The sequence below is a fragment of the Coregonus clupeaformis genome, chromosome 12 (assembly GCF_020615455.1).
Source record: "Coregonus clupeaformis isolate EN_2021a chromosome 12, ASM2061545v1, whole genome shotgun sequence".
Lineage (NCBI taxonomy): Eukaryota > Metazoa > Chordata > Actinopteri > Salmoniformes > Salmonidae > Coregonus > Coregonus clupeaformis.
This window is the reverse complement of record NC_059203.1, coordinates 11469931-11497034: the sequence shown is the minus strand read 5'-3', so window position 1 is coordinate 11497034 and position 27104 is coordinate 11469931. Positions and strand designations below refer to the sequence as shown.

At 41.5% G+C, this 27104-nt stretch overlaps 1 protein-coding gene across 2 annotated transcripts in view; it reads left to right on the top strand.

Moving 5' to 3' along the window:
• LOC121577722 (immunoglobulin superfamily member 21) overlaps positions 1 to 27104 on the top strand; it is a 294356-nt gene that overhangs the window by 87268 nt on the left and 179984 nt on the right. For both annotated transcript variants that reach the window (XM_041891544.2, XM_041891543.2), the window contains exon 2: positions 13709 to 13821. In XM_041891544.2, coding sequence (XP_041747478.2) covers positions 13709 to 13821 — 113 coding nt within the window. The remainder of the gene's footprint in view (positions 1 to 13708; positions 13822 to 27104) is intronic.

The window sequence follows — 27104 nt, the reverse complement described above, 5'->3', positions numbered from 1 at the left end:
GAGCCGGTGGAACACAAACTCGGCCATTCATTTTTCTGATACAGTCAGTTGCACTGACATCTATATAGCAGGACATTCTGGGACGGTCCATCATTGGGAACGGTTTTGTTTTCTCATTGCAGTTTAGCAAATTGTTGTTAATAATGGAAGAAAGCATAGTTTGCAGCCCTCATTAGATGTTGTTCTAACAATGCCTCTGATGGAGTGCCTCTGACGGATTGCCTCTGACGGAGGCCTCGTCTGCCTCTACAACCAGTTAATATGAGCCAATTAAAGCCATGTACTCTGCAGCCTCTACACAGTGTTTTATGTGGCCCAACAGTGATAATGCAGTCTGCCGCTTTATTGCACAAAGCTTTTGATGTTACGGAGGTGTACACTTACACTACTTTACACTTACTGTAGTTTATGTTTAGCGTTTTAGTAAGGAATCTGTGCCGATGGCAGCTGTTCATATCTACCCAGCACCACACCGGTTCCATGTTATTATAACTACCCCAGTTGTTCATGTCAGTCTGGAGCCACTGCGCTTTAGCCCCTGCCGGAGGAGCCATGATGATATATTCACTGTGCTCGGCTGTGTGACATCTGATGGTAATATCAGTCCAACTGAACTACCGATTCATAAGGGTAGGAACAGATGGTGGTGAGCAAGGATATAATTGTATCTTTTCAGCTTCCTCAGAATGTAGGGCTTATGGCACTTGAAGGATCAATATTGTGCAGTGCTAGCATTAAAACAGAATGTAAGCCTCCCTGTTGAATTTAAGCCCAGCTAAACCTGAGGTGTTCCTACATAGACAGACAGACCTTGTCAGAGCTTACTGGAGATATGTACAGTGAGGGAAAAAAGTATTTGATCCCCTGCTGATTTTGTGCGTTTGCCCACTGACAAAGAAATGATCAGTCTATAATTTTAATGGTAGGTTTATTTGAACAGTGAGAGACAGAATAACAACAAAAAAATCCAGAAAAACGCTTGTCAAAAATGTTATAAATTGATTTGCATTTTAATGAGAATAATCATTCAGATACTAATAATATGATCATACTATGCGACATCAAAGGCACAGTTGCCCTGAAGACTAATGTAAGGACTAGAAATATCGACACAGTTACATATCGCAATGATATTTTGGACAATATTGTATCGATACTTTGACTCCAAGTGTGCGTGTGTATACAGTTGAAGTCGGAAGTTTACATGCATTTAGGTTGGAGTCATTAAAACTCGTTTTTCAACCACTGCACAAATATAGTTTTGGCAAGTCGGTTAGACCATCTACTTTGTGTACAGACAGATTATTTCACTTATAATTCACTGTATCGCAATTCCAGAGGGTCAGAAGTTTACATACACTAAGTTGACTGTGCCTTTAAACAGCTTGGAAAATTCCAGAAAATGATGTCATGGCTTTAGAAGCTTCTGATAGGCTAATTGACATAATTTGAGTCAATTGGAGGTGTACCTGTGGATGTTTTTCAAGGCCTACCTTCAAACTCAGTGCCTCTTTGCTTGACATCATGGGAAAATGAAAAGAAATCAGCCAAGACCTCAGAAAAAAATGTGTAGATCTTCACAAGTCTGGTTCATCCTTGGGAGCAATTTCCAAACGCCAGAAGGTACCACGTTCATCTGTACAAACAATAGTACGTAAGTATAAACACCATGGGACCATGCAGCCGACATACCGCTCAGAAAGGAGACACGTTCTGTCTCCTAGAGATTAACGTACTTTGGTGCGAAAAATGCAAATAAATCCCAGAACAACAGCAAACGACCTTGTGAAGATGCTGGAGGAAACAGGTACAAAAGTATCTATATCCACTGTAAAACATGTCCTATATCAACATAACCTGAAAGGTCGCTCAGCAAGGAAGAAGCCACTGCTCCAAAACAGCCATAAAAAAGCCAGACTACGGTTTGCAACTGCACATGGGGACAAAGATCGTACTTTTTGGAGAAATGTCCTCTGGTTTGATTAAACAAAAATAGAACTGTTTGCCCATAACGACCATTGTTATGTTTGGAGGAAAAAGGGTGTTGCTTGCAAGCCGAAGAACACCATCCCAACCGTGAAGCACGGGGGTGGCACCATCATGCTGTGGGGGTGCTTTGTTGCAGGAGGGACTGGTGCACTTCACAAAATAGATGGCATCATGAGGAAGGAAAATTTGGTGGATATATTGAAGCAACATCTCAAGACATCAGTCAGGAAGTTAAAGCTTGGTCGCAAATGGGTCTTCCAAATGGACAATGACCCCAATTATACTTCCAAAGTTGTGGCAAAATGGCTTAAGGACAACAAAGTCAAGGTATTGGAGTGGCCATCACAAAGCCCTGACCTCAATCCTATAGAACATTTGTGGGCTGAACTGAAAAAGCGTGTGCGAGCAAGGACGCCTACAAACCTGACTCAGTTACACCAGCTCTGTCAGGAGGAATGGGCCAAAATTCACCCAACTTATTGTGGGAAACTTGTGGAAGGCTACCCGAAACGTTTGACCCAAGTTAAACAATTTAAAGGCAATTCTACCAAATACTAATTGAGTGTATGTAAACCTCTGACCCACTGGGAATGTGATGAAAGAAATAAAAGCTGAAATAAATCTCTCTCTACTATTATTCTGACATTTCACATTCTTAAAATATAGTGGTGATCCTAACTGACCTAAGACAGGGAATTTTTACTAGGATTAAATGTCAGGAATTGTGAAAAACTCAGTTTAAATGTATTTGGCTAAGGTGTATGTAAACTTCCGACTTCAACTGTACATGTACATTTTACTTCAGTAACCTCGACTAACCTGTACACCCGCACATTGACTCAGTACCGGTACCCTGTATATATAGCCTCGTTATTGTTATTTTATTGTGTTATTTTCTTAAACTTTAGTTTATTTAGTAAATATTATTTTTCTTAAAACTGCGTTGGTGGTTAAGGGCTTGTAAGTAAGCATTTCACGGTAAGGTCTACACCTGTTGTGATGTGACAAATACAATTTGATTTGATAAGCACAGGCAAAATTCTATAGGAAAACCTGGTTTAGTCTGCTTTTCAACAGACACTTGGAGACATATTCACCTTTCAGCAGCACAATAACCTGAGAAAAAATAAAACCTAAAACACAAGGCCAAATATACACTGTAGTTGCTTTCCAAGATGACATTGAATGTTCTTGAGTGGCCTAGTTACAGTTTTGACTTAAATCGTCTTGAGAATCTATGGCAAGACATGAAAATGGCTGACTAGCAATGATCAACAACCAACTTGACCGAGCCTGAATAATTTAAAAAAGAATAATGGGCAAATATTGTACAATCCCTGTGTGCAAAGTGCTAAGAGACTTACTCAGAAAGACTCACAGCTGTAATCACTGCCAAAGGTGATTCTAACATGTATTGACTCAGTGGTGTGAATACTTATTTTCAATAAATTTGCAAAAATGTCTAAAACATGTTTTCACTTTGTCATTATTGGGTATTGTGTGTAGATGGGTGAGAATCTTCAAGTCTTTCGACAGATTTTCAATGGGATTCAAGTCTGGGCTTTGGCTGGGCCACTCAAGGACTTTCACATTCCTGTTCTGAAGCCATTCCAGTGTTGCTTTGGATGTATGCTTGGGGTCATTGTCCTGTTGAAACGTAAATCTTTGCCCCAGTCTAAGGTCAATTGCACTCTGAAACAGGTTCTCGTCAAGGATTTGCCTGTATTTGGCTTCATTCATTGTTCCCTCTATCCTTACCAGTCGCCCAGTCCCTGCCGCTGAAAAGCATCCCAATAGCATGATGCCACCACCATGCTTCACGGTAGGGATGGTGTTAGACGGGTGATGAGCTGTGCCTGGTTTTCTCCAGACATAGTGTTTTTCATTCAGGCCAAAGAGTAAAATGTTTGTCTCATCAGACCTCAGAATCTTTTGCCTTATGCTCTCAGAGTCTTTCACATTACTTTTTAGAAACTCCAGGTGTGCTGTTATGTGCCTTTTTCTCAGGAGTGGCTTCCGTCTGGTCACTCTTCCATAAAGCCCAGATTGGTGAAGTGCTGTAGAGACTGTTCTCCTTCTGGCAGGTTCTCCCATCTCCGCCAAGGAACTCTGTAGTTCTGTCAGAGTGGTCATTGGTTTCTTGGTCACCTCCCGGATCAAGGTCCTTCTTGCCCGGTTGCTCAGTTTGGTCGGATGGCCAGCTCTAGGTAAAGTCTGGGTAGTTCCATATTTTTTAAATTTCCCAATGATGGAGACCACTGCGCTTTTGTTAACTTTCAACACTCTAAAAATTGTTTCATACCCTTCCCCAGATATACAGTATGCCTCATTACAATTCTATCTCAGCGATCTGGTGGTATAGGTTCTGCTCTGACATGCACTGTCAGCTGTGGGACATTATGTAGACAGGTGTATTTCTTTCTAAATCATGTCCAAACAATTGAATTGGCCACAGGTGGACTCCAAGCAAGTTGTAGTGACATCTCAAGAATGATCAAGGGAAATTGGATGCACCTGAGCTCAATTTGCAGTGTCATAGCAAAGGGGTGTGAATACTTATGTAAATTTGATATATATGCAAAACATGTTTTACTTTGTTATTATGGGGTATTGTGTGTATATGGATGCAAAAAATATATATTTAATCTATTTTTTATTCTGGCTGTAACACAAAAAAATGTGGAATAAGTCAAGGGGCATTATTTATACAGTGATGAGTTTCCACAGCCTCTACAACGACATTTGCCATTTAGACAAGGCATGATAGACTCTTTCCCCTGGTGAGTGACATTGCATCCCACTGACTCAGTTGACATTTCCATTGATACATTTTTTATTTCCCGTCAACATGTGAGAGTTGCATCTTTTTAAAGAGAACTCACAGGGAAGGAGGCCAGTACTGTACGAGCCTTGGCTGGGCTCCTCATGTGGTAGAGAGCAATGTGGAGCGTCAGTACTAAGTGGTTGGGATTTGCTCTAAGAGCATCAGCTCGTGTTAATGACCTGCAGTCTTCAGCAGGGTTATCCATTCAAATAAACTTCACAGAGAGGATCTCTCAAGTCTGATGATTAAAGTAAGATTCTGTAATAAGCGTATGGAGGTGCTTTAAAAAGGAGAGACCTTACAGTCTTTCCTCAAGCTGTGGAGCTTTATCGTTCCATCACAGGTCTCTGTGGTGTCACTTTAAGGGCCTTTTGGCTATGACAAGCAACACACTATCACAATTAATGTGTGTAGAATTATATTACAATATGTCAGACTTACCACATTTTTTATTGCATACAAGTTTGGATCCTTTGAAATAGTTTTCTGCATACATTAACCAGTCTTTCCATAGCAAACATACTGCTAGAGACGTTTGAAAACTGAGATTAGGATTTGCTACACAATTGCATTGGCATCACTCATATCACTTACTGATAACTGGTTGTTGTATAACTGAGAGAGTGAGGTACAGTAAAAGTTATTCTCAGTGGGAGTGCTAGTAGAGGAGCTGAACAGACATACAGCATCAGTTTGTCAGACCCTGAAGTCTGTACAGGAGCTCTCCATGGTGCAGAATTCTCTCTTTGGTAAACTCATTTTCACCAAACTCAGATGCTGCTGCAGTTTACTGAGGTGGCATATTGTGATTGATTACAAACCTGTCCCTGTCCTACACATATTCGTTCATGGCAAGGTTGAGATTTCCATAAACTGAAGAAATCTACCACACCTGAACATACTGCTAAGGTACAGTAATGTGTGACTTACTGTAAGTGACTGGAGTGAAGAAGAGAGCTTCTTCCCACTGTGAGTCTGTTAAGATAGAGGACCTGGCAGCCTAGTTAGCTGGGCTTTGAGCAGCAATAGTTGAGTCATGAGATATTTCTGTAAAATATGTTTTACTTTGTCATTATGGGGTATTGTGTGTATATGGATGAGAAGAAAATCTATTTAAATATGTTTTTATTCTGTCTGTAACACAACAAAATGTGGAATAAGTCAAGGGGTATGAATACTTTTTGAAGGCACTGTATGTGCAAGTTGGTGCTATTTGAGAGAGGAAGTTAATCCAATGTCAAACAGCCTGATCTATGTTTAATTCTAATTTTATACTGACAAAACTGCTATATATAGAATGTTCTAAGTATAGCTGAGCAAGGTGTATGTTGTTTCAGTGACATTTATCATAACATAAGCTAAATTGGAAGGGGAGAAAGTCACTGAAACAGACAAAACGTGGAGCTTTGCACAGGTTGATATGATTGTGTTCAAATTGGTTTTGAATCCATGTATTTGTCACAGATTTTATCTATTGGGACCTCAACAATTTGAGAAAACCTTCAATAAATGATGTTGGGCATTCAATCAGAAATAAGAGATATTGGTTTTGGATGTTTACTGTGGTGTAATCCAAATCTATTTGAAATACAGGAATAATACATGTGTATTCCTCACACTGCTTTTGGTCCCTTTTGTAATTTATTTAAATGAAAAGTGTTCAATCCCCTGAAAATGTATTCCCCATTGTCAGAGGGTCAGTGTGATGCGGTAGGACGAAGTCAGGCGCAGGACACAGAGCTAATCGAAAACGTACTTTACTCGTAGGGAACGTAAATGACATAACCTCCACACAGGGAGGAACAAACCCGCTCACCAGACGACAACCAAACATGAACAAACACAAAACACAGTGGGAGCCAGAAGGTTAAATAGGGAAGAAATCAATACATAATGGGAACCAGGTGTGAACAATAAAGACAAAACAAGTAGAACACAGAAACATAGATCGGTAGCAGCTAGTACTCCGGCGAAGACGAATGCCAAAGCCTGCCCGAGCAAGGAGGAGGAGCAGCCTCGGCTGAATCCGTGACAGTACCCCCTTGACGCGCGGCCCCAGCCGTGTGCCGAGGGGACGGCCAGGAGGACGCGGCGCAGGGCAAGTCGGATGACGGCGGTGGAAATCCCTCAACATGGAGGGATCGAGGATGTCCCTCCTAGGGACCCAGCACCGTTCCTCCGGACCGTACCCCTCCCACTCCACGAGATACTGCAGGCCCCCCACACGACGCCTCAAATCCAGGATGGAACGGACCCAGTACGCCAGTGCCCCCTCGATGTCCATTGGGGGCGGAGGAACCTCCCGTACCTCAGACTCCTGGAGTGGACCAGCTACCAACGGCCTGAGGAGAGACACATGGAACGAGGGGTTAATACGATACTCTGGAGGAAGTTGTAACCTATAACAAACCTCGTTCAATCTCCTCAGGACTTTAAATGACCCCACAAACCACTGACCCAGCATCCGGCAGGGCAGGCGAAGGGGCAGGTTTCGGGTCGATAGCCAGACCCGGTCCCCGGTGCATACACCGGAGCCTCACTGCGGTGGCGGTCGGCGCTCGCCTTCTGTCGCCTGATGGCCCGTTGCAGGCGTACATGGGCAGCGTTCCAGGTCTCTTCCGAGCGCCGAAACCACTCCTCCACCACAGGTGCCTCGATCTGGCTCTGATGCCAAGGTGCCAGGACCGGCTGATAACCTAACACACACTGAAATGGAGAAAGGTTAGTGGATGAGTGGCGGAGGGAGTTTTGGGCCATCTCTGCCCAGGGGATAAAACCCGACCACTCCCCCGGCCGTTACTGGCAATAGGACCGCAGAAACCTACCCACATCCTGGTTCACTCTCTCGGGGTGAAAACCTGAGGTCAGGCTGACCGAGATCCCCAGACGTTCCATGAACGCCCTCCAGAACCTTGAGGTGAACTGGGGACCCCGATCAGATACAATATCCTCAGGTACCCCGTAGTGCCGGAAGACGTGTGTAAATAGGGCCTCCGCAGTCTGTAGGGCCGTATGGAGACCGGGCATAGGAATGAGACGGCAGGACTTAGAAAACCGATCCACAATGACCAGGATCGTGTGTGACGGGAGAAGGTCCGTAACAAAATCCACCGATAGGTGGGACCACGGGCGTTGTGGAACGGGTAGGGGTTGTAATTTCCCTCTGGGCAGGTGTCTAGGTGCCTTACACTGAGCGCACACCGAGCAGGAGGAAACATAAACCTCACGTCCTTGGCTAAAGTGGGCCACCAGTATTTCCCACTAAGACTGTCCGACCGATGCCAGGATGACCAGAGGAGGGTGACGTGTGTGTCACGATCGTCGTTAAGAGAGGAGGACCAAGGCGCAGCGTGATGAACGAACATGTTTATTTATCATTAGCGATAAACACGGACAGTAAACAAAAACAACAAACGACTCGTAACGTCCTAGGTAACATAGACCAACACGGAACAAGAACCCACAAACACAAAGGGAAAAACAGACAGTTTAAATATGGCTCCCAATCAGAGACAGCCAGCCCCAGCTGACACTCGTTGCCTCTGATTGGGAGTCACTCAGGCCAACATAGAAATAAACCACATAGAAAGAACACACCCTGGCTCAACATATAGAGTCCCAGAGCCAGGGTGTTACAGTGTGAGCCCAATAGAGCAATCGATCGCTGACCTCTAACGGCACGTACATATGTACGTAACGCCCGCTCGATGTCCGCGTCAACCTCCCACACCACCGGTGCCACCAGACACAATGGACCTCTCCTCTGTGTCATACAGTCGGGACAGGGTGTCTGCCTTAGCGTTCTGGGAACCTGGTCTGTAAGAAAGGGTGAACACAAAACGAGTGAAAAACATGGCACACCTTGCCTGGCGAGGGTTCAATCTCCTCGCCGCCCAGATGTACTCCAGATTGCAGTGGTCAGTCAAAATGAGAAAAGGGTGTTTAGCCCCCTCAAGCCAATGCCTCCACACTGTCCGAGCTTTAACCACAGCTAACAGCTCCCGGTCCCCCACATCATAGTTGCACTCCGCCGGGCTGAGCTTCTTCGGAAAGAAAGCACAGGGGCAGAGTTTTGGTGGCGTACACGAGCGTTGAGACAGTACAGCTCCTATCCCAGCCCCGGATGTGTCCACCTCTACTGTGAATGCTAAGGAAGGATCCGGATGAGCCAGCACTGGAGCCGAGGTAAACAGGTCCTTCAGGTGACCAAACGCCCTGTCCGCCTCGGCTGACCACTGCAGTCGCACCAGTCCCCCCCTCAGCAAGGAGGTAATGGGAGCCGCTACCTGACCAAAGCCCCGGATAAACCTCCGGTAGTAGTTGGCAAACCCTAAGAATCGCTGCACCTCCTTAACAGTGGTTGGAGTCAGCCAATTACGCACAGCCGAAATGCGGTTAATCTCCATCTCCACCCCTGACGCGGACAGGCGATGCCCTAGGAAGGAGACAGACTTTTGAAAGAACAGACATTTCTCCGCCTTGACGTACAGGTCATGTTCCAACAGTTGACCAAGCACCTTGCGCACCAGGGAAACATGCTCGGCTTGTGTAGCGGAGTAAATGAGAATATCATCTATATACACCACTACACCCTGTCCGTGCAGGTCCCTGAAAATCTCATCTACAAAGGATTGGAAGAGTGATGGAGCGTTCATCAACCCATACGGCATGACGAGGTACTCATAGTGTCCAGATGTGGTACTAAATGGCGTCTTCCACTCATCTCCCTCCCGGATACGCACCAGGTTGTACGCGCTCCTGAGATCCAATTTTGTGATGAAGCGCGCCCCGTGCAATGACTCCGTCGTACTAGCAATGAGCGGTAGTGGATAACTGTACTTGACAGTGATCTGATTGAGACCCCGGTAGTCAATGCACGGGCGTAAACCTCCATCCTTCTTCACAAAAAAGAAACTTGAGGAGACAGGTGAAGTGGATGGCCAAATGTATCCCTGCCCCAGAGATTCTGAGACATATGTTTCCATAGCCATCGTCTCTTCCTGTGACAGGGGATACACGTGACTCCGGGGAAGTGTAGCGCCTACCTGGAGATTTATCGCACAATCCCCCTGTCGATGGGGTGGTAATTGAGTCGCCTTCTTTTTACAGAAGGCGAGAGCCAAATCGGCATATTCGGGGGGAATGTGCATGGTGGAGACCTGGTTTGGACTTTCCACCGTAGTTGCCCCTATGGAAACACCTACACACCTCCCTGAGCACAGATTTGACCATCCCTTGAGAGCCCTCTGTTGCCATGAAATCGTGGGGTCATGAGAAGTTAACCAGGGAAGCCCCAACACCACTGGAAACGCAGGAGAATCAATCAGATAGAGACTAATTTTCTCCTCATGACCCTCCTGCGTCTTCATCTAGAGTGGAGCTGTGACCTCCTTAATCAGGCCTGACCCTAAAGGGCGACTATCTAAGGCATATACAGGGAAGGGCACATCAACAGGAACAATAGGAATCCCTAAACTACGGGAAAACTGACGATCAATAAAGTTCCCAGCTGCGCCTGAATCTACGAGCACCTTATGCTGGGAATGAGGGGAAAACTTTGGAAATACGATATCAATACACATATGCGCAACAGGGAGCTCTGGGTGAGTCGGGTGCCTACTCACCTGAGACGGTCCACCAGTGCTCTGCCTACTGCCTCGACTCCCTAAAGACCCTCCCCAGCACCGACCAGCAGCGTGTCCTCTGCGGCCACAGTTGGTGCAGGAGACGGCCCTTCTTCCGGTCTCCCTAAGCGCAGCACCTCCGAGCTCCATAGGGGTAGGGTCAGAGGTGCTGGGGGATGGAATGGACGGCCCCTGATCTGACGTCCGTGGGTTGCCAACAGGTTATCCAGCCTTATCGACATATCCACCGGTTGGTCCAGGTTAAGGGTGGTGTCCCTGCAGGCCAGTTCCCGACGAACGTCCTCCCGTAGGCTGCATCAGTAGTGGTCGATCAGGGCCCTCTCACTCCATCCTGCGCTGGCAGCCAGAGTCCTGAAGTCCAGTGCAAAGTCTTGTGCGCTCCTCTTCCCCTGTCTGAGGTGGAATAGACGTTCCCTCGCTGCCCTCCCCTCCGGTGGATGATCGAATACCGCCCGAAAGCGGCGGATGAAATCCTCATAGCGTACTGACGCTGCGTCTATTCCTCCCCACTCGGCGTTGGCCCACTCGAGCGCTCTCCCTGACAGACAGGAGATGAGGGCGGACACGCTCTCATATCCCGAGGGAGCCGGGAGGATGGTAGCCAGGTAGAGCTCTGGAGCAGAAAACCCTGGCACCCGGCAGCTGTACCATCGTATTCCCTCGGGAGCGAGAGCCGAATCCCACTGGACCCAGGTGACGAAGGGGTGTACAGCGGTGTGGTTGGTTGTGTAGTTGGAGTAGGTGTAGGATAACCACCTCCCATCGCTCCATGGTGTTCAACACGCGCTCCATTGCGGTGCTGAGAGTCTGGATCATGGTCGCCTGCTGTTGGACACGTTCCTCCATTGATCCGGACAAAATGAATGTACCTGCTGACTCCATTTAAGGTGCGTGTTTCTGTCAGGGGGTCAGTGTGATGTGGTAGGACGAAGTCAGGCGCAGGACACAGAGCTAATCGAAAACGTACTTTACTCGTAGGTAACGTAAATAACATAACCTCCACGCAGAGAGGAACAAACCCGCTCACCAGACGACAACCAAACATGAACAAACACGCACAAAACACAGTGGGATCCAGAGGGTTAACTAGGGAAGAAATCAATACATAATGGGAACCAGGTGTGAACAATAAAGACAAAACAAGTAGAACACAGAAACATAGATCGGTAGCAGCTAGTACTCCGGCGACGACGAACGCCGAAGCCTGCCCGAGCAAGGAGGAGGAGCAGCCTCGACTGAATCCGTGACACCCATACATGTAGTAATGAAAAACAAAACATGTCAATACAATATATAAGCTATTTCTGATCAAGTCAATATTTAAAAAGTCCCACTGAAATAGACTCTAAAGTATAATAATACAAAATGTAGTCAAACTAGACATATTTCCATGGTTGAAACAATCATATCAATATGCATGTGCTGATGCTCCACCAACAGGGACCAGAGTTTGATCTAACATTGAATTATTGATAGCAAGCTTCCTATTACAGAGCCTTCAGAAGGTATTCATACCCATTGACTTATTCCCCATTTTGTTGTGTTACAGCCTGAATTCAAAATGGATTAAATATATTTTTTTCTCACCCATCTACACCTGTGGGGCGGCAGGTAGCTTAGTGGTTAAGAGGATTGTGCCAGTAACCGAAAGGTCGCTGGTTCTAATCGCCGAGCCGACTAGGTGAAGAATCTGTTGATGTGCCCTTGAGCTAGACACTTAAACCTAATTGCTCATGTAAGTCGCTCTGGATAAGAGCGTCTGCTAAATGACTAAAATGTAAATGTAAAATACCCCGTAATGACAAAGTGAAAACATGTTTTTAGAAAATGTTGCTAATTTATAGAAAATTAAATACAGAAATATCTCATATACATAATTGTTCACACCCCTGAGTCAGTACTTTGTAGAAGCACCTTTGGCAGCGATTAAACCTGTGTGTGTTTCTGGGAAAGTCTCTAAAAGCTTGATCATTGCTAGACAAACATTTTCAGGTCTTGCTATAGATTTTGAAGTAGATTTAAGTAAAATCTGTAACTCGGCCACTCAGGAACATTCACTGTCTTCTTGGTAAGCAACTCCAGTGTAGGTTTGGCATGGTGCTTTAGGTTATAGACCTGCTGAAAGCTGAATTCATCTCCCAGTGTCTGGTGGAAAGCAGACTGAACCAGGTTTTCCTCTAGGATTATTATGCTGGTGCATTCTGTTTATTTTTTATCCTGAAAAACTCCCCAGTCCTTAACGATTACAAGCATACCATAACGTGATGCAGCCACCACTATGCTTGAAAATATGGAGAGTCGTACTCAGTAATGTGTTGTATTGGATTTTCCCCAAATATACTGTAAAACTTTGTATTCAGGACACACAGTTAATTGCTTTCCCACATTTTTTGCAGTATTACTTTAGTGCCTTGTTGCAAACAGGATGCATGTTTTGGAATATTTTTATTCTGTACAAGCTTCCTTCTTTTCCCTCTGTCATTTAGGTTAGTATTGTGGAGTAACTATAATGATGTTTATCCATCCTCTGTTTTCTCCTATATCAGCCATTAAACTCTGTAACTGTTTTAAAGGCACCATTGGCCTACTGGTGAAATCCCTGCACAGTTTCTTTCCTCTCCGGCAACAGAGTTAGGAAGGACACCTGCATCTTTGTAGTGACTGAGTCTATTGACTCACCATCCAAAGTCTAATTAATAACTTTACCATGCTCAAACGGATATTCAATGTCTCCTTTTTGAATTTTTACCCATCTACCAATAGGTGCACTTATTTGCGCGGCATTGGAAAACCTCCCTGGTCATTGTGGTTGAATCTGTTTTTGAAATTCACTGCTCGACTGAGGGACCTTACAGATAATTGTATGTGTGGGGTACATAGATGGGGTAGTCATTAATTGTTTTTATATTAAACACTATTATTGCACACAGAGTGAGTCCATGCAACTTATGTGACTTGTTAAGCACATTGTTACTCCTGAACTTATTTAGGCTTTCCATAACAAAGAGGTTGAATACTTATTGACTCAAGACATTTCAGCTTTTCATTTTTATTAATTTGTAAAAATTTAGAAAAACATATTTCCACTTTGACATTATGGGGTATTGTGTGTAGGCCATTTTAAATTCAGGCTCTAACACAACAAACTGTGGAAAAAGTCAAGGGGTGTGAATACTTTCTGAAGGCACTGTATATATTCATGATGTGACGTTACAAACCATACTCATTATCTCTGTCTTCTGCCCTGTAGGATATTTGACAGTAACCATTGAGCCCCTTCCTCCTGTTGTTGTGGGAGAGACTGTGACCCTGAAGTGCAACTTCAAGACTGATGGAAGACTTCGAGAGATTGTTTGGTATAGGGTGAGTAAAGCTACAAGCTTATACACTATACTGTATATGCATGCCATGAACACCAGCCCTTCAATACTAATCCGTGTGACTTAATCGATGATAATTGATGTATTCTATACGATTTAGGTATTTATTGCCAATTAGCCTCTCTTCCTCTGGTGGTATAATGTGACAAAGTCCAATTTGAAGAAATAATTAGGGCCAGGTAATTCATGCCAGGTGTGAAGGGCGTCACTCTGGCTCTTGGATAGGAATATGATTTTCCTCTCAGCTATGCCCGGATATTTAGCATAAAATAGAAGCTAATGTGACATTAATAGCCAGATGATTACAGTTCAGAGGCTGGGTTTTGTCTATTGAAACAATGGTGTTCCAAAGAGGTCACACAGAAGCACTTGGATGGATGTCAATGAAGCAACAGCTGTCAGCTCATGGCCTGATTATTTCATTTACCCAGAACTCCCAAAATATGTGCCAGTAAGGGTTATACAAGGGCGCAATATGAAATATGCTATATTTATTCTGTGGAATTCTGCAGTCATAGACAGTACCCTGACTGATTCAGTTGTGGCCAAATACATTGGCACCCTTGCACTTTTCTTAAATAATTCCCTATTTCTTGTAAAACAAGTTGAAATAAAAAAAGCACCACATTTTATTGGATTTTCAACATTGCAAAACCACATTTATTTTTGTAAACTTAAGCTTACAATTTTTATTTTGAAAATAAAGACAAATCATATGGACAAAATTATTGGCACCCTGGAGCTAGTACTTAGTTGCATGCTAGTAAATGCTTCTTGTAGCCATCAATGAGTTTGTTGCACCTTTCTGCTGGCAATTTTGCCCACTCTTCAGAAGCAAACTGCTCTAATTCTTCAATGTTTGAGGGGTGCCCTCCACCAACTCCTGTTTTCAGCTCTCACTATAGGTTATGGATGTGATTAAGATCTGGACTCTTCGCTGGCCACTCCAGAGCCTACCAGCATTTTTTCTTGAACCATTCCAGGTTGCTTTGAAGTGTGTTTGGGGTTGTTTTCCTGCTGGAAGACCCACAACCTTCAACAGAGACCCAGTTTTTGGTCACTGGGTTGAACATTCCACTCCAAAAAACCTTGATAATCTGCTGATTTCATGATGTCTTGCACACATTCAAGGCCCCCAGTACCAGAGGCAGCAAAGAAACCCAACAGCAGTTTCGAACATCCCCCATGTTTGATTGTGGGGAGGGTGTTCTTCCATTTGGTTGTTGGTAAACATAGGAAGACCCCACTGCTGAAGGAGACACAAGAAAACCTTATTGAACTTCTCCTACACCCACCTAATCAAGCCTAAATCCTGGGGAAAATGTTCTGTGGACCCGCCACTGTTTAAAGGGATAGTGCTGGATAAATGTAACCACTCTCAAATTCATAGACAGAGCTATGGATGCAAGGACTGACCACCCATTATATTGAAATAATAGTTTTAACAATGTTTTGAGGCTATACAGTGTTTGCTACATTTACCTTGTTTACAAAAATTGGAGCAAAACAAGCTTATATTTTGCATTCTGATGGGGAACGACAGTTGAACTAAGCTCATGAGGCATTTATAACTTACATTCTTCAAGAATCAATGGGTACATATCATTAATTTATAAGTCAAAAACGGATGTAGCTACTGCAGATTGCCAGGTCATTATTCTAAATGTAAATCTGTTTAAATAGATGTGCATCAATGACCAAGTTTTCAAAAAAAATGTGTCTATGATAAGTATTTTACTTCACTTGACGCTATCCCATTCACCTTTGTTCACCTAACTGTACTGCCTCAACGTTGCTCATTGTTGAGTCAAACTACAATGCATTCGGAAAGTATTCAGACCCCTTGACTTTTTCCACATTTTGTTACGTTACAGCCTTATTCTAAAATGGATTAAAGTCATTTTTTCCCTCATCAATCAACACAAAATACCCCATAATGACAAAAACGAAAACAGGTTTTTTGACATTTTTGCAGAAATACCTTATTTACATAATTATTCAGACCCTTTGCTATGAGACTCGGAATTGAGCTCAGGTGCATTCTGTTTCCATTGATCATCCTTGAGATGTTTCTACAACTTGATTGGAGTCCACGTGGTAAATTCAATTGATTGGACATGATTTGGAAAGGCACACACCTGTCTATATAAGGTCCCACAGTTGACAGTGCATGTCAGAGCAAAAACCAAGCCATGAGGTCGAAGGAATTGTCCATAGAGCTCTGAGACTAGATTGTGTCAAGGCACAGATCTGGAGAAGGGTACCAAATATTTCTGCAGCATTGGAGGTCCCCAAGAACACAGTGGCCTCCATCATTCTTAAATGGAAGAAGTTTGGAACCATCAAGACTCTTCCTAGAGCTGGCTGCCTGGCAAAACTGAGCAATCGGGGGAGAAGGGCCGGTGAATCATGGTGGTGGCGGTATACTGCAAGGATGTTTTTCAGCGGCAGGGACTGGGAGACTAGTCAGGTTCGAGGGAAAGATGAACGGAGTAAAGTACAGAGAGATCCTTGATGAAAACCTGCTCCAGCATGTTCAGGACCTCAGACTGGGGCGAAAGTTCACCTTCCAACAGGACAACGACCCTAAGCACACATCCAAGACAACGCAGGAGTTGCTTCGGGACAAGTCTCTGAATGTCCTTGAGTCATGTCCTTGAGCCAGACTAGAACCCGATCGAACATCTCTGGAGAGACCTGAAAATAGCTGTGCAGTGACGCTCCCCATCCAACCTGACAGAGCTTGAGAGGATCTGCAGAGAAGAATGGGAGAAACTCCCCAAATACAGGTGTGCCAAGCTTGTAGCGTCATACCCAAGAAGACTCGAGGCTGTAATCGCTGCCAAAGGTGCTTCAACAAAGTACTGAGTAAAGGGTCTGAATACTTACGTTAATGTGATATAATGACAAAGTTTTTGCTTTGTCATTATGGGGTATTGTGTGTAGATTGATGAGTGAAAAAACTAACAATTTAATCAATTTTAGAATAAGGCTGTAACGAAATGTGGAAAAAGTCAAGGGGTCGGAATACTTTCTGAATGCGCTTGTATATGGCTTTGGCAGGGACACCTCTATTATGAAATTTACTGTTAGATTCTCTCTTTTATGTAGCCTATCTTCTTGGAAGAAAACCTTTTCTCTAGGTTCATCTTTACAAATGTTGACATTTCAAGACAGGACACAAAAAGATTAATGACACTTTATATATCAAATTCAGTATCATACATCATGTTGTGTGCTTTGACAATTTAATTGAATCAATAATGATTTTGAGGGTTTAGTTAAGTTTATATGGAGTCCTTACCTTGTTGGGCTTTTAAGCTACTTGCTCTCACGTGCTATTCTACAATAATGTTTAAAATTGGTGCAGATATGAATGCAAAGTATTTGAAGTAATTTATTGTCTCTTGATCATTGCAATGCTTTTTACACAGTGAAAATGTCTGCTCTTCTGGGAAATGGGTTTGGAAGAGGAAAGTTAATAGAATGCACATTTACTCAATAATAGATCATTTCTAATAGAATCCTCACTATCGTTTTTGCCAGGCAGGAACCAGACTGTCTTGGGATTTACAGCTGTAGTGTAAAACAAACTCCACTCACTGAGAGTGAGGCAGTCCACATCAACTATTGGTTAGTGAGGAAAATGCAGAGGTTGTAAAGAGAAACCAGCCTCATCTCTCTTGTGCCCACTACTCGATGCAACAGCTAATAAATTATATATCAATTATCCACACTCGGCTGCCAAAGTGTCTTTAATCTCTGCCTTTTATTTGATTAAACTGTCAACTTCTCATTTTCCCCCCATGTTCAAATGGAACTTGGGTTGATGCCCACCTTGGGAATCGTCCTATCTAATCAAAGTCTGGCCAACGAGACAGAAGCTGAATGAACTAAAGACCTCAGCTAGCCGCTCATTCATTACCATGGTGCCGTTATCTTAACAGATTCTGTTTGAGGATTCTGTAATGCACACCAGCGCCAGCCTGCTCCTTGAAACCATGCACATCCTTAGCATGGCTAAGACCTAGTATTGTATGGGACACCTTTAAATGTGCCTTTAGAGGCCATGCAATTCAGTACTCATCTCGAAAACAAAAGCAATTTAGGTCAAAATAGTTTATACTAAGAAAGGAAATAGAAAGTCTAACAGAACAGATAGATGGCAATAAAAACTGTAACATAGAGGCTCAGAATAAATTAGAGGAAAAACAAAAAGAAATGGAAAAACTTATTCAAGAAAGATCAAGTGTAATATATTATAAAAATAAAGCAAACTGGATGGAATATGGGGAAAAATGCACAAAATTCTTTTTTAATCTTCAACATAGGAATGCTACCAAAAAGAACTTAATGAAACTGGTTACAATTGACGGAGTCACCCATAATTCACCTAATGATATTTTGAAGGAAGAAACAAAGTATTTTAAGCATATGTTTTCTTTTCAGTCGCCTCCATCTCCTCTAACTGAAGCTAATTGTAGAGATTTTTTTTCTATTGATAATGTCAAATTAACAGCCACACAGAAAGACTCATGTGAAGGTGAAATTACAGAGGAGGAACTTCTGGATGCAATTAAAGACTTTAAGTCCGGGAAAACTCCAGGGTTGGATGGCATACCAATCGAGGTATACCAAACCTTTTTTGATATACTAAGAGGACCGTTATTAGCATGTTTTAACCACTCCTATGTAAATGGTAGATTATCTGACACTCAAGAAGAAGGTCTGATCTCATTATTACTGAAACAGGATACAAGTGGAAAATATAAAGATCCAGTCCATTTACAAAATTGGAGGCCCCTTACACTTCAGTGTTGTGATGCAAAAATCCTAGCAAAATGTATAGCGCATAGAATTAAAAAGGTATTGTCGGATATTATTCATTCTAATCAGACAGGTTTTTTACATGGAAGATACATTGGAGATAATATAAGGCAAGTATTGGAAACAATAGAACACTATGGAAAATATGGGAAACCAGGCCTGCTATTCATAGCAGACTTCGAAAAGGCATTTGATAAAGTTCGACTGGAATTTATATATAAATGCCTGGAGCATTTCAATTTTGGAGAATCTCTTATAAAATGGGTCAAAATCATGTATATTAACCCTAGGTGTAAAATAGTAAATAATGGCTATTTCTCAGAAAGTTTTAAACTGTCAAGAGGAGTGAAACAAGGTTGTCCACTATCGGCATATCTATTTATTGTGGCCATCGAGATGTTAGCTAGCTAATAATATCAGAGGATTAGAAATACAGGGCTTAAAAACAAAGGTGTCATTGTACGCAGATGATTCATGTTTTCTTTTAGATCCACAACTAGAATCCCTCCACAGCCTCATAGAGGATCTAGATACATTTTCTAACCTCTCTGGATTAAAACCAAATTATGACAAATGTACTATATTACGTATTGGATCACTAAAAAATACAATTTTTACATTACCATGTAGTTTACCAATAAAATGGTCTGATGGTGATGTGGATATACTCGGAATACATATCCCAAAGGAAATAAATGATCTCACTTCAATAAATTTTAATAGAAAGTTAGCAAAAATAGATAAGATCTTACTACCATGGAAAGGAAAATACCTGTCAATTTGTTGAAAAATCACCCTGATTAACTCTTTAGTATTATCCCAGTTTACCTATTTGCTTATGGTCTTGCCTACGCCTAGCAAACAGTTTTTTAAATTATATGAGAAAAAAATATTCAATTTTATTTGGAACGGCAAGCCAGACAAAATTAAAAGAGCATATTTATATAATGAATATGAATTCGGAGGACAGAAATTATTAAATATTAAAGCATTAGACCTATCACTAAAATCTTCAGTCATCCAAAAGTTATACTTAAATCCGAACTGGTTCTCAAGCAAATTAGTAAGATTGTCTCACCCACTGTTCAAGAAAGGCCTTTTTCCCTTTATTCAGATTACAACCTCTCACTTTCAGTTATTTGAAAAGGAAATAATCTCCCAAATGTCACTATTTCTAAAACAAGCCATAGAAAGTTGGTTGCAATTTCAATTTAATCCTCCAGAAACGACAGAACAAATAATGTAACAAATATTGTGGTTAAATTCAAATATACTAATTGACAAAAAACCTTTATTTTTTGACAGAATGTTTTAAAAGGTATAATCTTCGTAAATGATATCATCGGTAGGACTGGTGGAGTTATGTCGCACATGCAGCTAACAAAAACATATGGAAATGTCTGCTCTACCCAAAATTACAACCAAATAATTGCAGCCTTACCGCAAAAGTGGAAGAGGAAAGTTGAAGGGGGAGAAAGTAAGGAACTTGTCTGTCGGCCTTGCATTAAAGAACATAATTGGTTAAGGAAAACTGTGATAGATAAAAAATTATATCAGTTTCACTTAAGGACCAAAGGATTGACAGCCGTCCCATATAGATTGCAAAATAGTTGGGAAGAGATCTTTGACGTACCGATCCCATGGCATAGTGTTTATGAACTGACACGCAAAACGACACCGGATTCAAAAATTAGAATCTTTCAATTTAAATTATTATATAAAATTATTGCTACCAATAGAATGTTATTTATATGGGGGATACAATCTTCCCAGCTCTGCAGATTTTGCTGTGAAGAGATAGAATCATTAGATCATTTGTTTTGGTTCTGTCCATTTGTAGCTTGTTTTTGGACACAGGTCCAGGAATGGCTAAAGGATTGCAATATTTACCTGGAACTAACCTTGCAGATAGCATTACTGGGTGATCTGAAAAGTCATAGTCAATCAATCAATAATATAATAATACTTTTAGCAAAAATGTTTATTTTTAATTCACAATCTGTAGAAGCAATGAGAATAGAAAGGTTCAGAACTTTTGTAAAACATCACATTACGGTTGAAATATATATGGCAAATAGAAATCCTATATGGATGGGGTTAAGAGATAGATGGGAGGTATTGAATAGAGTTGAAGGATGGGACTAATAACAAATAACAACAAATAATAACAAAGATAGCTAATAATGTAAGCATACTGTGTCCATAATAAGTATATAGGTTGTATGTTGGGAGCTTTTGGGAAAGAGCACAGTTAGAAAGATATGGCATTTAGAAGCAAACCGGATGGACATCATGAAAATGATCGGAGAGGTTGAGAGTAGAAGAGGTTCAGGAGCAAAAAATAAATATATATATATATATATATATATATATATATATATATATATATATATATATATATATATATATATATAGAATTATTGTAAAATTAACTCTGTCCATAAGGTGTAGATAGTAAGTATAGACCGGAAGTAGAGTCCTGGGCGTTGTTGTTCACTAATTTACTCCAAGTAGGGAAAGGATGGTGGGGTTGAAAAGTAATAAAGGGGAATATATATATAAAAAAAAAAAAATTTAAAAAAAGTATAGAAAAAATATAAAATAATAATAAAGAAATTTTTTTTAAAAAAAAGACCTAGTATAGCCACTCAAGATAATCAAGATTGCTATTGAGAGGCTTTCAGGCTGGCCTAATAGAGTACTAGTGGGCAGTATATTGGTACGTAGAAAGATATAAAATAGTCATCTCTTCTTGATTGCATTGTCAAAAGCTCAAACTACTATTCAAAACTTGTTAATTTGAATTTATCAACAATTTCTATGTGTGGCATTTGACATTTGGCACAGCCCTGATAACAAAGATATTTGTGGAAATCACATAGTCAGACAACCTGCATATACTGATGAAAGTTCAATGTGTTTCTTTTTTTGTACCATTTTCTACATGCCTCTTTTTATAGTTTGGGAGTGTATTATTGTTTGTTTGCACCTTACAAAGAAGCTATTCAGATCAGCACAATGCCAGATATCTCCCAGGAAGGTATATATTTGTATCTTACTGTATGTCAACACCATGTTTATGTTAGGGATTTCTCTGTGAGAGGATATATAATCCTCCGAATCACACAAAGCTCAGCTCACTTGGAAGAAACCCCATTTGGGGCTAAAAGTAATTTTTGGGTAAATATTGGAACATGGATGACTACTCCAACATCCAAGATTTTAATTTTGATCCTTTTCAATCTTGTTTCAACAATACCAATAATGCAAAATGGCTCTTTACACAATTTCTATCCAAAAGTAGAATAGGAAGAATCTTAATTAAAATATTTCTAGGCATCTTGGTGCAGTAGACTAGCGAAGAGCAAAAAAGTGAAGAAAAAACAGATGGGCTATAGTACATGAGGGCTCACTCAACATGAGTGTTTTTCCATCTATTGGATGTTTAAATGTATTAGTCAGACCAGAGCACTAATGCTCCTGAAGCAAACACATAAAAGCATCTCGAGTGTATGTTATATTCCACTGAGAGCCACATTCATGTATTTATTGTGTAGTGGGTTCCGTCAGGCCATGGATTAGGCACTGTGGATATGTAATACCATCAAGCTGTCCTCAACATTGTAATAGCATTTCATACCGATGGGGCTACAGATAGAGTGGAGGAGAGAATATTTATCAGCTCTGAAACCATTCTTAACATGTGCAGTAGGAACATGGAAGGATAAGATGCTGGCTGGGGATGCCCCTGGAGACTTCTCCTCACTGAGAGGCATGGCAGCTCACCTAATGCTGTGCTTGTTCTGATTATGTCACTCTAATGAAGAGATACCCATGACCCTCTCCCTATGGGGACCTCAGCAGTGCTGACGGTGACGGTACAGGGTTTCCGCTTGGCTGCCTGTTGAATGCCATTCTGCATTACGCTTAATCTTCCGTAAGTTAACCTCTCTCTTCCCTCATCCCCCTCTCCCTCCTCCCCTGTCTCATTACTACATCCCTCCACCCACTCTGACAGCACTCTTATCGAATCATCTCTCTGGCCAGCATAGCCTAGTGCCCTAAACGTGGGTCTTTTACCACTGACCTATCTGATAGGCTCATGCGTGTGAATGAATGCTATCTCACACATAAGGTCCACACGGTTCAGGCATTTTAACCTCAGCCTGTTCCATTGTAATGACTCAGGTCAGGTCTTCATCATGCTCTTTGTCAATTTGAGCTCTATTCTTACCCTCATATTTAATAATTATTATTATTACAGGGGAGAGAGAGAAGATACTGTTAAGTAAGATACTGTTTTGCTTTCCACAGCGTGATTATAGACATGGCAAGCCATCTGTGATGTTTAAGTTCAAGTAAAATATCTGAAAAGATTTTGCATAATTCATATGAGCCTTATTTTGATTAAGTTGAATTCTAGAGTATTGCCGTGAGCATTTGGTTAGACACATGCTATTGTTCCACTTGAATAGATCACATGGACTGTCATGCAGAAATTACTGTTGATTGACAAGTAGAGATTGCAGAGAGAGAGAGGGGATTTAAAGACAGACAAGGAGATATGTACAGTAAGTGCTGCTCTTCTAAATAGAGGTAGGCTATATTGAAAGTAAGTCTATCTCAGAATTTCCTTACTGAAAGGACTTTGATGTTTGCTGTCACTTTTTCAGTGCGCTGTAATGGGAGTAGCACTTATTTGGTGTGGAATCCATTTTCTTTTTCACTGATTTTGCTTTTGTTCTGTGTAATGCATTACAGTCTCCCACGAGTGCTTCACTTGGGACTATTAGACAATGAGAGCCCATTTATTTGAGAGAGATAGCATAAATTAGTAGGATATATAAGAAGAACAATGGTAGGAATAATATTTATCTCTGCTAAATACAGTGCTATGAGCATGAGCAATGAACCTAAATCTACCAAAGGAGTAAACAAAGGAACACTAAGCCATCATTCTCTGAGAACTTATATTCAAATGTGATATACTGATCAATACTGTACCTCCCCCTCAATAAACTCCCCCCTGATGACTCTATCCAACCTTTTGTTGGTAAATGTTAGTCAGCTGCTTGCACATCTTTCAAAAATGTAAACATGGAAGTTTCCTGAAAATATATATTATTAAAATACATTGTTTCAGTCCTTCTGTTTGGTTTCCTCAGGAAACACTTATTTTTGAAATTAGGAAATTATTTTCTCTAACACACTGTGACCTGATTCCTGCAGTCTAAGCTGGAACATAAAAGCAATCGTGGAATGATGATGAGAATGAGAGAGTTGCTGCTGCTGCCCACACATACTCCCCCTGCACCTCATCCTATTCTAATATCTCCTACATTTACACTGTCTTTGGTTGCGCATCAGACTTAACTTGTGGCCCACATTTCTGTATAAATCCCATTAAAGCTATTGACGCTGAAAAAGCACAAGATCATGGCTATGCAAATGACTTTTCACTTGGCAGTAGTACAACACCAAGAGGTGGAGGAGTGCATTGCCTCAGGGCAAAATCTATAGCTGGCTGGACTATTCAGTCCAGAGTTTAATGGTTCTGTCCAGATACATGTACATTTGAACAGGGAGAGGATGGCTTATATGATACTTGATGCAGAAGTGGTGTGTTTCTCTCTCTGCTAATCCTGTTTCCTGAATGCGGAGAGACGAGGGAGGCGTCACATTCCAAACCCGAGTTGGAAAAACTCAGAGACTGGGTTGCCCAGGCAACAAGAATCTGCGAGCACAGTAAAGAGTTCTCTGACTGTGTACACACAGCACACTCCTGTGGGGTTTTTTGTGTGCCCAACTTCCTGCTGCTTTAAACCCCCAAGTGTAATTGTGTCATTGTGAAAATGGCTCGGCTCGTTGGAATATCTCGATTGTGTATATATATATATATATATATATATATATATATATATATATATATATATATATATATATATATATATAGTTTTGGGTGAATCTGAATAATGTGTAGCAGCTTAGAAATCTATCTGGATTCGTAACCCAACAACTGATGGGGTATGCACTGAGTATACAAAACATTAAGAACACCTGCTCTCTACATGACAGGCTGACCAGGTGAATCCAGGTGAAAGCTATGATCCCTTATTGATGTCACCTGTTAAATCCACTTCAATCAGTGTAGATGAAGGGGAGGAGACAGGTTAAATAAAGATTTTTAAGCCTTGAGACATGGATTGTGTGCCTTTGAACAGGGTATGGTAGTAGGTGCCAGGCGTACCGGTTTGTGTCAAGAACTGCAGAGCTGCTGGGTTTTTCATGCTCAACAGTTTCCCGTGTGTATCAAGAATGGTCCACCACCCAAAGGACATCCAGCCAACTTGACACAACATTTTACATTTACATTTTAGTCATTTAGCAGACGCTCTTATCCAAAGCGACTTACAGTTAGTGAGTGCATACATTTTCATACTGGCCCCCCGTGGGAAATGAACCCACAACCCTGGCGTTGCAAGCGCCATGCTCTACCAACTGAGCTACAGGGGACAACTGTGGGAAGCATTGGAGTCAACATGGGCCATCATCCCTGTGGAACACTTTTGACATCTTGTAGAGTCCAATCCCTGACAAATTGAGGTTGTTCTGAGGGTAAAGAGGGGTATACTCAGTGTAGATTATACGGTGCAAAGACACATTGCTGTATTAACAAGAATATGACATATTCAGGCAGTAAATGTGATTTATTTGGATATCGTCCACCATGTACATCAATGAGACCAATGAGTGAGAACTATTTTAGAAAGACCAATAGCCATTTGTTCCAGTTGGTAGTTTCGCTGAACATGTAGGCTGAAATCCATGTTGACTCTTTTGGTTGTTCACTGATCAATTTATGTTTGAAGCTGACCCAGTGGAGTCGAATACAGCTCTCTGATCATGAATCTCGCAAGCATTTGTTTAATAGACTTGAACTTTCAGAGATGCACTGTTGACCTATTATGTGGTAATGGGGTCATTGTCCACTCAGATATTTGGGTCCTCAGCCACCTCTAATTTCATCCATTGAAGATCACACATACAGTCTATATAGATGATTCCCCCTCAACATAATACTATTTACTAATGAGGACTAGCCTTGTTAATATCTTGTGGATATTACAATTAGTTCTACTTAGATAGGCAGTGGAGCGATATGCATGATCTACTGTACGTTTCCAAAAGAAAAGGAAATCTTAGAAATACATTGGAAGTTTTATTATTACAGTCTGTTAAAATGATTTTCCTGGGCTGGCTGGTCATTATATGAGTATGTACAATTGAAATAGAAACAGGGTGTAATGGGACCTATGAAACAGCGCTGATTTCTAATCAGTTCCTTTGCTGTTGAGTGTTATCCCTGGGTGTGGCATAATAGGCATACATTTGTCATCATATTTCTGCAGTGAAAATCATCCAGTCATGCTTTTGATCTGAAACTTTGGCAATGGTTATTTAAATAAAAATAACTATTGCAGTGTGTCCCTTTCTGATGAATACTTTACATGAAAAGAGAAAACTTACTAAAACAATGATAAGAGTCCACAGCCTGTTCCTGACAAAAGCCTCTGTCATCATCTCAATCAGTCTCAGTCTCTGGCTCTGTGGTGAATCTGGCCCCAAGGGGATAGTGGAGATAAGGTGATATGGATCACTGCACCACAGCCTTCCCTTTTGAGGATGTCACCATGGGAAATAAGCCGCCTGTCCTATATTACATGATAATTACTCTGCTGTGTCAGCAAACTGCAAGATGTCATTTTTCACTCATGATGCTGGGACCGAAGGCATTACCTCTTTATGTTTGAAATGTAATTAGGGTAAAGCATGGTATTGTTGCACTGTTATCAGTGAATAAGCACCATCTCCTCACATTGATTTCCTTTGGATCCACCAGGTATCTGACATAATCTAGTGATACCACCATTTTACAATTATACTTACTGTATATATTTCATTACATTATACCTCTATGAGCATTAACCTAATTGGATGACTCATTGAAACATACTTTACCTGTTTGCGACGTTCCCGTGTATCCTTACACTACTCTCCATCTCAATATTTACAATTTATATAATTCCTCCCATGATGCAATGCACCATATTTATGGATTATAGTGGTGCAGACGACATGCCCAATTCACTATTCCGTTCCTCAGTGGTTTGTGTTATCTAATGATGCTGAAGAAAAACATGACATACTCCTCTTCTCCACAGAAACATAAAGCTCTGGTAACTTTTAGAAAGCTTGGACATCGGCAATCTCCAAAGTAAAACCACAGCAGATTATCTAAATCCATTTTGCTATCACAGAATGATCAAACATGAAAGCGATTAGGAGTGGATCAGGGGCTGATTGTGACATTTGCCTTAGAGGGGGAAGAGATTTCCTTGCTTTTGAGTCTTAGCAGGAGCCTGTTCGTAAATACAACTA